The sequence below is a fragment of the Uranotaenia lowii genome, chromosome 1, assembly GCF_029784155.1.
Source record: "Uranotaenia lowii strain MFRU-FL chromosome 1, ASM2978415v1, whole genome shotgun sequence".
Taxonomy (NCBI): Eukaryota; Metazoa; Arthropoda; class Insecta; order Diptera; family Culicidae; genus Uranotaenia; species Uranotaenia lowii.
Window position 1 is genome coordinate 54,075,723 of NC_073691.1, and position 12,544 is coordinate 54,088,266.

At 35.7% G+C, this 12,544-nt stretch overlaps 1 protein-coding gene across 2 annotated transcripts; it reads right to left on the reverse strand.

Annotated features, from left to right (window-relative positions):
• Nucleotides 1-6,558: 6,558 nt before the first annotated feature.
• Nucleotides 6,559-11,715, reverse strand: LOC129739530 (uncharacterized protein K02A2.6-like). 2 transcript variants are annotated; one of them, XM_055731012.1, is made up of 3 exons: nucleotides 11,601-11,715; nucleotides 10,393-11,545; nucleotides 6,559-6,815 (listed from the first exon to the last, which is right to left on the reverse strand). In XM_055731012.1, exons 2-3 carry the CDS (start codon nucleotides 11,542-11,544, stop codon nucleotides 6,756-6,758), a joined length of 1,212 nt encoding a protein of 403 aa, XP_055586987.1. In that variant the 5' UTR covers nucleotide 11,545; nucleotides 11,601-11,715; the 3' UTR covers nucleotides 6,559-6,755. The 2 variants fall into 2 exon arrangements, with proteins under 2 accessions (XP_055586987.1, XP_055586988.1); XM_055731013.1 differs by lacking the exons at nucleotides 10,393-11,545; nucleotides 11,601-11,715 and adding an exon at nucleotides 6,895-8,017.
• Nucleotides 11,716-12,544: the final 829 nt, after the last annotated feature.

Below are 12,544 nucleotides of genomic sequence, written 5' to 3' on the forward strand. Positions count from 1 at the left end.
TGTAGAATCTTAATCAGTTGCTATTGAAATAATCATCTGTTTTTTTTTTTTTTTGTAAAATACGAAACTGGATCATAATTTAATAATTTAATTATCATTGTGTAAAAGATCTAGAAACAATATTGACGATATGATTGGTACGAATCTTGAAACCCAGCCGTAATTGACGAGTGTTCAATTCGAGCGATTGCTTCGTTGCCTAGACTGATAACAAGATAATTTAATTAATTACTTACGGTGTGAACAATAATTTTAGAGCTGAATTTAAATGTGTATCGAAAAAGGAATTAATTCATGATTTTGAACAGCGTTTTAAAATTAACTTAAGTTCTAACTCGAATTTATTAATCCGTAATATTTAATATTCATTTTTGTCAATATCAGTTTTTTCAATTAATTGACAATCATATGAATATTCAAAATACTTAAAACGGATAAATGAAAATCGTTACTAAAATTTTAATTATGTCTTTTTTATTTAACACGAAGAAACACATATGAATTTCATAACATTTTCCATTTTCGAGTATCAAAACAAATTAGTCATAACTAATTCATAGATGAATCAGTAATAGAAATCCCAATTTTGATACTGATTTTTTTTTTCTTCGAATGAATTCATTCCCTTTCAATTTGGAAATTAAAGATTTGTAACAATACTTTGATTTTAGTTGGGGATTCATGATTTTTTTTTTCAATTTTAAAAAAACCTAATAGGCAACTACAATGAAGAAATTTTGATTTTGATTGTCATAACGGTAGAAATATATGTAGCTAGAGCAGGTGTTGGGAAAAAGTGGTATAAATTTTGACATTTTGAAAATTTTACCATGCAAAAATGTTTTCAAGATCTTTGGGTGTTGTATTTTTTACAGCAATGTTTCTAATTCAGCCGAATGTGATAGAAATATTGCTATTTTTGTATCACAGCAAAGCGAAACTACAAAACGTGTTGTTAAAAAACTTAAAGGCAACTGATCTTGAAAATGTTTTTGCATGGCAAAATTCTCAAAATGTGCAAAAATGATAACATTTCTACAACTTTTTCCCAACACCAGTAAACTTGCTCTTAGGGTTAGTTGTTCTACTTTGGATCCTCTAAGCAGTGGTTATTAAATAATTATGTTTTTCCCACACATAGACGGGAGGTTTTATTTCTCAGGAAATTTATTTATAATTGATTATCTTATCCGCAAGTTGCAATGAGAATTTTCATCATATGTTGCGAAGTTTTTGAAAGTTTAGCAAAGATATGGATGATTGAAATTTTCCAACTTTAAACCTAGGTACTGTTCCTACGTTGATATTGAACTTGTACCTTTCTTTGGACATAGAACTTAAATTTATGAAAAAAAAAAATATTTTTTCCCATTAAAAATGTAGTCGTCAATCAAATATTATCATTAAAAGGATTACAGCTTTTAAACGATTATAAATACACTGAGGTTTATTTTAAGCGGGTTTTTTTTACACGGTATTTTTAACGCGGCTTTTTCCAAGCAGATTTTCGAATAAACGTGGTTTTTTTTACGCGGATTTTCGAATTTTGAGAGAAAATGTTCTAAGGGTTTTTCAAAGGAAAACACTTAGAATCTTTCTGTAGTTGGGAAAATCTTAGCTCTGAGACTAAGAACGTGATACATGAGATCTGAGACATGAGACCTGAGACTTGAGACCTGAGACCTGAGACATGAGACCTGAGACTTGAGACCTTATATATGAGACTCGAGATGTGAGACACGAGACATGAGACATGAGACATGAGACGTGAGACATCAGACGTGAGATATGAGATATGGGACATGAGACATGAGACAAGAGACAAGAGACAAGAGACAAGAGACAAGGGACATGAGACATGAGACATGAGATATGAGACATGAGACATGAGACCTGAGACATGAGACATGAGACATGAGCCATGAGACATGAGACATGAGACATGAGACATGAGACATGAGACTTGAGACATGAGACTTGAGACATGAGACATGAGACATGAGACATGAGACATGAGACATGAGACATGAGACATGAGACATGAGACATGAGACATGAGACATGAGACATGAGACATGAGACATGAGACTTGAGACATGAGACATGAGACATGAGACATGAGACATGAGACATGAGACATGAGACATGAGACATGAGACATGAGACATGAGACATGAGACATGAGACATGAGACATTAGACATGAGACATGAGACATGAGACATGAGACATGAGACATGAGACATGAGACATGAGACATGAGACATGAGACATGAGACATGAGACATGAGACATGAGACATGAGACATGAGACATGAGACATGTGACATGAGACCTGAGACATGGGACCTGAGACATGGAACATGAGACCTGAGACATGAGACATGAGACCTGAGACATGACACGATCTGAATTCCACACTGTCAAATATGCCTCACTATATTCTACTATTCTATTAATTTAATTGATTTTGTTTTCTATCTTAAAAATAAACTATCATTGTACGCAAATTTTTAAATAATCATGGTTCTTACGCGTTTTTTAGTAACGTGCTTTTTTGCGCGGATTTTTTGTTTAAAATGGAATTTTTACGTGGATTTTCGAATTACGGGTTTTTTTATTGGTTCTTAATATGCCTTAGCTAAAAATGCGCACCAAATATTTTTTGTTGGTATTGGTGATGTAAGGTCCAAAAATGGAACATCAAAGTCAAAAGTCTCCTATTTTTGAACCCTTTTCCAATTTCCCGGGGTTTCCATTGATTTTTATTCATTTTAGGAATAACAGGAAGTATGGTTAATCTTCTTCAAATAACGCGTAATTTTCCTTTTAACTTTGGCTGGAACAGTTATAAAATGTGATTTTTTCTTATTCACTCTGATTTCTCGAAACGTGCCCCTCGCTGTCTGATTAACCACTGGTTAGGAGATACATTTTTTAAACAGTTGCAGATTTTATCAGAAAGACTTTTAAAGGCAAAACGCAGTTTGGTAGGATTCAGGAAGCATAAGAGTTCATTGTGTACATAAGAGTACCTTTATCCTATGCTATCAAAACGAATAATTTACAAGGTTCGGCATTTTAGAACTTAAGTAGGCTCTAAGTCCAAAGTAGGAGCACTCACCCTACCTTAAATAAACCAGAGTATTTGCCGGCAAGTGCAAACCTAGCTCCTTTTCTCCTTTGAAAGTTTTCCAAAATTAACATCTTAACCAGGAAAGATATTTTTGGATGCGTGCTTTCCGCGATGTATCTTTTGTTAGTTTTTAAAGCCTTGGTTATTTTGATTTCCTCAGAGTGAATTTTTTGAATAGTTCTTCATATGTTTTTATTTTTACAATTTGTTGTTTGGAATTTTAGCAAATTATGAAATTTAAAGTAGAATTTTTGAAAAGAAATGAAAGTATAAATAACGGGAAAGATCGAAACTAGACCACTCTGGGTAGAAGAAATCACTCGTGAGCTTTAGTTTTTGTGTTTAAACTTCTTATGTGATTCTAGAATTTGAATGCAAGTTTTTAATTGAAAGCTATTAGTTAAATAAATTGTCTTTAACTAAGAAAAATTGCAGACTTTTAGGCAGGGGTGTCAGGTGTCCTGATTTTTCAGGATTTGTCCTGATTTTCGAGACACCGTCTTGATTTGTCAAAAACGCTTAAATTGTCCTGATTTTTGAAAAATGGCCCATAAATGTCCTGATTTTTTAAAAACAATATCCAAATTATAACTTAAATAAAGTAGTTTAATCAGTTTCACCAATGATAATCATTTTTACAAATGATATTTAATTAATACTTTCAGATACTAACTACAGGCCAGCCAAGGTTATTCTTCCATAAGATGCATCAGCACCTATAATTCGCCTTAAGTTATGTTATCTTAGTAGAACTGTATGTTAATTCCACCAATTTAGTGATGTCCTGAAAAATCCTGATTTTTTTCTTCGTGTTGTCCTGATTTTTGACAAAACGACCTGGTGCCTCTGCTTCTAGGATACTTTCTGTCAAAATCAGGACTTTACCAAGGTGTTTATATATAGGAGGTGTTACCGAATATGAAATTCCCGATTCATCCATTTTGGCTTTGTAGGCTATGCAGCTGCGGAACTCGTGGAGTTTGTTTACCAACAAGCCAAAGAAAAGCTGAGCAAATTGTGGTGAATGTATTTGGCCGATTGCTCAGCGCCACAATTCAGCGTGACTACTCGCGGTAAATCAGTTTATAGACTGATCATCGACAAATCCATACATAGCCAAGGGAAATGTCAGACGCTCACCAACACCAATACTATCGTATTAGTGAATTTACAAATTCATAGCACATTTCTCCCAATGAATACAGGATGTCGACACACTAACACTACTTTAAAAGTGCATCCCATCTTTCATTTATTTGTCGACAGCACGGTGAATTTATTTAACCCACAGTGCACGATCGAATAAAATAATTCAATTTTGCATAATTTGTCGTCTTGTATTCAAAATTAATCAAACACATTTTGATTATTTTCTAGGCATTTCCCGGATTCTTATTCTACACTACCACACAAATAATGTTATGTTTGTAAACAAACTCATTGAGAGCTCCGCTCACTCCTCACCTACTTACTGTCAAAGTCGGAGAACCACGTGTTTAAAAAAATCTTGGACTTTACCCCTTCTAGAACCCAATTTTTTTAGCTGAAAATATTACCGAAGTTGAATTTTGGGATAACAATCAACTTTTTTTCTTCGGGAAGCCATATTAATGGAAATTATTTCAAGGCAGGTAAATCATTTCATCATTTTAAATCAACTTCGTTTTTTTTAAAACTATTCCAGCATCTCCAGCATTTCAGAACAATAAACTATGTAATAGACCATTTTCTCGTTTTAATGGCTTTTAAGCTTCTCTTAGATAAAACGAATGCCACGTGCATGTCAAACAGCTGTCGTTATTAAAGAATCTTAGAACAACAGTTTTTAAATCGTTAACGAAAAACAAAATTACGAACAAAACAACAAAAGCGAAAAATATGTTCAACGTTTGGGTCAAACAGAGAACTGAAATTAAGTTCTTTATCTCCTACGTGTTTATAAAGTTATTAAAAAAAGCAAACAATGTTTCCTGAGCAATAAAGTTTTTCATAGAACTAAAGTTGTACGTTATCAAAAAACAAAACTGTGAATTTTTTGCGATTTCAGTAATTGTATTTGAAAAAATGGTCATAAAAGAAAGATAAAAAAGTTGACTGCAAGTAGAAGTCCCAACGGCTGTTCAAATAACCTCTTTTGTATTTTTGATATTCCCTCTAAGTGGAAAATTGTAAAAATTATAGGGTTGAGGAAAAGTTCTAAATCTTAATAATAGTTTGAGCGTTTGTTTTTTTAATGATTTTTCCCGCCTGGCCCGCCCTTAGAACCACGCAGGCATGTTCGAAAACTTTCTATTCCTAAACGCAATCCATCTTCGTGTATAAATATTTTTATTATTACGTTCCTCTTTTCATTTCTTAAAAAGCAAAAAAAAGTTGGCTCTTAAAATCTCAAAGATCCGAGACGTTTCTAATAAAAGATTTAAAAAAAAAAGCTTTTCTTAGCGCCATTTTTTTTCAACTGCTTGTCAAACTTTTTTTTCATAAGTATGGATTGGTAGATAAACAGATAGATTTTTAAACATTCTGCGCAAAAAGAGAGTTAAAATAATAATTTGCTTGGTTTAATTTCGATTTCAGCAAACAGCGTCTTAAGGTGGTGTTCGATTTTAGATGGGGGTTCATCCCTTTTAAAACCGTACAGTCTTCGTTATAAAGAAGAATCCACCTGCAGGAAAATTAATTCTTAAACCTTTCTCTGCATTGTTTAGTTCGACTTTTGTTTATTGTTAAAATGAGTTGCTTTTTTTGATCTTACATACATAATTTAACTCATTTAACTCATCTCTTATAGTTCAAAAGTAATTAAAATAAAAAACACAATATGTACCAACTGAAAGTAATCCAAAAGTACTACGATCATTTGTAGCGTACCAATATAATCATTCATTTGTAAAAATATCAAATTGTTGTTAAAAAAAATCGAATTATAATTTTTTGCAGATCTTGGGTCTTAGTTTTTAAAACGAATAACAAGTTATTTTATGAGGAATTCCGCTAATGGAACTATGATTCATAACTTATTGATATCTGCAAATATCATAAATGATACGAAGCTTCATTAAAATTATCTTCAATTGAAAATTTCCCCTTTTGGTTCATCGACATTGATGTCGTTCAAACAGCATAAAAAAGTAACCAGAAGCAGAGTTCAGTTTTGTCAAATGTCTTGACAGCACTTTCTACGGAACGCCATTTATCACCCGTTCGCACCGGTTCGCCAATGAAGGAACAGCCAGTGCTCCATTTTTATGACCACTGATCGTAAAAATGTTAATGAAGCTCATTATTGCTAACTTTTTCGCAGCTTCTGCCTGGTAGCTATGGTATTTCGGATTATTAATATCTAAACCACAAGCACTCTTATTCATACGTCTGTATTCGCGTACCGTTCTCACCAAGACTGACTCTACACTCTCAAAGCCGGTTTCACATTCCAGTTTAGGTTTTAGCTCCAAACAGGATACCACATCCTCCCCGGGACGTAAATAACGCTGGCTTTCAATAAATATTCGATTCAACGTTATCCAAATATTTCTGAGGACGCTTGATTTGTCGTGTGGAACGAGGCCTTTTGTTTGGAGGTGCTCCATCAAGTTCATCGCCAGCTTTACCATCCCCGGTCACAATAAAGGGTTCCCTTGAATGCATCTCCGTGTCTGAGGAGTCATCCTCCGAAGCAACTAAAAGAAAATAAAAAAAAATAAGTAATTAAAGAAATTAAATTACATTGCAATAATTTCACGATTGTCTGTACTATACCATCATTTCCCAAATTTCTACCATTGAATTTTTTCAAGTGTTTGACATTCCGCTCAAGTTCTCGGTTTGTTGTCAAATCTTGTATTGTTGTTCTTCCAGCACCAGAAATTTTCACTACTTTGTGTAAGGCGTTTTTGTATTTCGTATCCGTTTTGTCCTTCTTGGATTGTTCAACTAGTACCGTATCTCCAATACCAATCTGAGGATCACCTGCATGTCGCCGAGCATCTTCCCTAGAGTTCCGAACAAACTTGGCCATACGATCCCTTTCGCGCAATTCGTCATCATCAAACTGTTTCGTATCAGTTCGGCAATTCGGTACTAGGCACCTGATTGCTCGTCCGAACATTAGTTCAGCTGGAGGAACTTTCGTAACATGATGCGGCCATGAATTATATGCAGCAACGTAATCGGATAGAGCTTCCCTCCAATTTTGCTTTCGTAAGTTTGCAATAGCGCTTATTTTATTTATACCTTGCATGCTCCTTTCAACTAAACCGTTTTCAGTTGGGTTGAGTGGGGTTGTATGTATCAATTTTACTCCCCAAACATTTCTCAGCCAATTTTCGAGTTCTGTGCTGTTGAATGGAGGGCCGTTGTCCGCTTTCAATGTTTTAGGAATATAATAAGTATTGAAAATTTTCTTCAACACTATTTTCAGCGCACTTATGTCGGTCTTTTCCATAGGCATCGCAACCAGAAAACGAGAGTAATTATCAACCAGCACCAAAGCTTTCCAACCACGAATATCTGATGCACATGCGAAATCCATTGAAACGTAATCCCATGGATTCTTAGGTAGTTCAGTCAAGGTAATGGGAAGCGGTTTACTACCCTTGATGACTAACTGGCATTCCGGACAGCGCTTTACGAAGTCTTCAATGTCCTTGTCCATACCGAGCCACCAGAGCCCTTGCCTGAGGAAATACTTCATTGTTGACATACCAGGGTGACTGCGGTGAGCCAGCGATAACGCCCGAGCGCGCAATTTAATAGGTAACACCATCTTTTCTCTTTTCATGAGCATCCCATTCTGGACGTACAGATCTTCCTGAAAAGCTTGATATTTTGAAATATGTGCGGGCCATTTTTCTTTTTTGTCGATCCACTGACAAACTTCTTGGAGTTCAGAATCGTTCTCAAATTCCATTTTCACCTGAGAATTAGTTAAGGCCAAAAGCTCATCATTGAGCCCATTCATGACCGCCGTTACTGAGCACAATTCATGAGGTTGTTTTTCTAAATCAAACTCGACATCATTTTTCCTTGGAGATATTCTTGAAGCAGCATCGGCAATATTATTTTTCCCCAAAACGTGTTCAAAATCGAACTGATAATGGTCCATTCTGAGCAACCACCCTTCGGCTCTAGACATGATTCGTTTTCCAATGTCCTTACGGTTTTCTTTTTTAACCATGAACATAAGCGCTTCACTGTCCGATCGCAACGTAAATTTTCTTCCCAATAGATAATACGAAAATCTCTCCATGGCCCACACTATTCCAAGTGCTTCCCTGTGCAACTGAGGATAGCGACTCTCTGCCGCAGTAAGGCTCTTAGAGGCACAAGCAATAATTCTACGATTCTTGTTGTCGAAACTTTCTTGGACCAGAGTCGCTCCCAGACCCCACGGCGATGCGTCGGTATACAGAATTATTTTATCATTTTCATCGAAATACCCTCTTTTGATTAGATCGTTTTCCGCAGCCTGTTTTAAATCCTCGAAAGCTATTTGATGTTTTTGCTCCCATTGAAATTTCGATTTGGGTGTGAGTAGCTCACGCAACGGTTTGGTTCTGTGAGAAAAATTTTCCAAGAACGGGCTTATGAACGTCATCATTCCCAAAAAACTACGTAGCTCTGAAAGGTCTTTTGGTTTCACAAAATTCTTAATATCTGACAGCTTCTCACACGTTGGCAGAATTCCAGAACCATCAATAGTAAATCCAAGAAAATCAATTGTCGTTTGGTCATATAAACATTTTTTCTCGTTTATGGTAAGATTGTTGTGATGTAGGGTGTCCTTAACTAGCTTCACATTATTTTTCAGTCCCTCCAGGGTTTTTGCGAACACAAGAATATCATCTAAATAGATAATAACATTCTTGCACTTGACCAATAGTTTTTCCATGGTGCATGACAATCCAAATGGCAATCTTGTGAAACGCATCAAACCATTAGCGGACATAAACGTCGTAAGATGGCGTACATCGTCATGAAGCCCAATGTGAAAATACGCATCTTTAAGATCAAGTTTGCTAAAGAAAAGTTTGCCGCCACCGTTAGGGATCTCGGTCCAAATTTTTTCAAGACTGGGCATTGGATAAGGTTCTCGAATTATAGCTTTGTTCACTTCTCGGTAGTCAATAACAATACGGAAATCGTTACTTCCTTTTGGTACCAACACTAATGGGGATACGAACGTTATTGAGTCCTGCTCTTTGTCAGCTCTTTCTATGATACCTTGCGTTTCCATCGTTCTTAACCTTTCATTCAAAGCTGCCTCAAACGCTTTAGGTATATTGTATCTGATAATTTGTTTAGGTATAACATGTTCGTTCACTCTGAACTTAACACCTTTAATGGGTATTTTCGGAAATATGCTCATACTTTTCGTATTCATACATTTCATTTGTTCGGACTGTGATGTAGTAAGACTATTAACATTTTCAAATGGCCCAATCCTAATAAGACGCAATTTTTCTGAAGTTTCAAAACCTAGCAGCGACAACTTGGTACCCTTGACCACAAAGAATTTAGCTATTTCCAAAGGATTGTTGCTTCCAGCAACACCAATATATGCAGTAAAAGCGCATTCAATTTCTAAAGGCGATTGGGATGCATAACCCTGCAACACCTCCGTAGGATGTACAGTCAAGTCCTGTACAACAGTACGACAATTCTTTTTAATTGAATTCCAAATTTCGCTTGTTATTGTGTTTACGGTTGCGCCAGAATCTATTAGAAATGTAATGTTCTCCGATCCAATGAAACATTTGATAAATCTCGAATCAGTGTTTCTCTGCTGATGAGTTTTTCCAGTAATCAACTACAAATAATAGGACAACAAATACGTTAAGTTTATAATTCATGTTTGCAAAACAAAGCAATATTATTGTCAGAAAAAAAAAAACAAAAAAAAAATCGTTATGAGATTATCATTCTATTTCCCATGAATTCTCAAGACAATAGTTTCTAATAACAAACAGAAAAAATTATTGTTTCTAAGCCAAAAGCAAAAATTAAAAATAAGCAAAAAAAAAATATTACCATGCATTTCATTATCATTTTACCCTCAGTAAAACTCAAGTACTAAAAATAGATTTTGTTTCAGTGCAGTTTGTACAGTTTGTTTACATTTTGCGAAATGAAAATGTTTATGTGATTGAATGAAGATCTTTTTCAAATTTATTTGAGATTCAAAAAAAAAAGTAAGCAAAAACAGTGTAAGTGTGATAAAAAGATAAGTAACTATTCATTTAAATTCTCTGTAGCTACCTGATTTATGTTCTCGGCCTCCTTCTTCCATTGCTGCTGTCGATCAACATGTTTCCTGCCCGAACGACTCCAGTCAGAATGTTTCCGGTGCTCATTATCATCAATTGGAGAGTAGCACACTTTTTTGAAATGATTCCATTTTCCGCATCTATAGCACTGAGCCCTATAAGCTTTGCATTCCATTGGAACGTGGTTCTCGCCACACCTGGTACAGTCAGATATCCACGGACGACGTCGAGATGGGCCCTGAACAAAATTGTTACCATGCTGAGGTGGAAAACGATCTGAATCATGCTTCCGAAAAGATCCAAAACGGTTTGTATTGAGTTTACGCTTACGAAACGATACTGTGTTAACTGGTTTATAACGCGAATCTTCATAAGTGCTTTCCGGGGTTTCAATCGATAAACCTCTTCTTCCACCGGCTTCCCCAGAGCGCCTAGTTTCGTTCCGAATGTAATCTAAATGCTTTCCGTGATTCATAATTAGTTCGAGATCATTTTCCCAAATGTTAGACATCTCAAAGAGCTTTTGAGCTATGTCTGGAACGGACCGTCGGATCAACGCTTGGACAAACTCTTCCTTCCTTTGATCCTCGACAAAATCACAGAACTTTGCCTGCGACTCAAGGCGTAAAACCCAGTCCATGAAAGACTCGGTCGGTTCCATTTCCATCTCACGAAATTTGATTCTTTCTTTTGCTGTGTCGCAAGTTTGGCCAAAATATTTATTAAGTGCATTAATTGTATAGTCATACACTTCGTTTTGATCACCTGTAAACATCTTTTCCTGCAGCTCTATAATGCTTAGCAGATAATCACCTGCAAAAATCTTGAGCCCAGTCAGTTTGGTAGAGGAATCAACAGTGCCTTTACACGATACAATTCTTTCGAACTGTCCCTTGAAGCGGAACCATTCTGCTTTTCTTTGATTTGGCGGAAGGGATTCATTAAAAGGCTTTAGCGGCCACGGTCCAGAAAGCCAATCAGATCTCGTATTGTCCTCTCTCTTTTGCTCTACGCTAGTTACGCTGGTATTTTTCTTGTAATACGCAGATTTTTTTCCAGCTGGTACTGGCATTTTTTCCGGGGTACACCCTCCGTCAGAATCATCCGACAACGAGATGTCGCTTTCATGCCAAAAACCACTCATCCTAATAAATTGTCTTTGTCAGTAATCTTACATTAAAGGTTATATATTTAACATACCTGTCTTATAAAATCCAAAGTTTTTCCTTCACAAAATTAAAAAATGACTTCCACAAACGAGAGTAGCAGCGCAACGGTTTCAAGAAACAAAATGGGCGCCGTCAGTAGAAAAACATCTTTATTTGACCACCAAAATTACTCAGGCTGTCTTTCTTCAACAAGGAGCGAAGTATAGTCCTGTGGGAATTTAGAAAAGGATATCTATAGTTCACTTCTGATTACCTTGTACCATTTTTGGTTGAACACATCACGTATCGATTTCTCTTCATAGTGCAGTGCTTTCAGCTTTGCTTTTTTTTTTTTTTTTTGGTAATGATTTTTTTTTGTTTTTTTTTTAATAAACTCTTCTTCAAATTCTGTTTAGTTGGTTTAGTTGGTCTTGGGCAAATCCCTGCTCAACAATTTCACAACTATCGATTCAATACTCTCTTTTCGAGGCAAGACAACATCTTAAAACTTGGTCATGGACTTATTCCGACTCAGTTCATTTTAACTAGTTTGTCTTGGGCCAAACCCGACTAAACTTTAACTTAACTTTGGCCATGGCTTACCCAGGTTCAAGTTTACATGATGCTTGTCAATATATTGAAACTTGGTCATGGACCTTATCCGACTCAGTTCTATCAATTTAGTTTGTCTTGGACCAAACCCGACTAAACTTTTTTTTTCAATTTTGACTACGTCTCATTCGTGTTCCTTTTTATTTTGTTTTCTAGGATGCAACTTGGCAACACGAACAGTAGATTTATGTACGATTTCTTTTCTTTTTCTCTCCTTTATTAATAGCTGTCCTTTTCTTTAGTGTCTTGAACTGATTATGGCTATGCGTCCTCCAAAATGGCTGCACTTTTCGTTTTCACGGAATGCTTATGAAAACTATACCACATCTCAGACTAAAATAACAGTTCTATTACTTACCAAATTGTGACTTCTTATCCTTGATG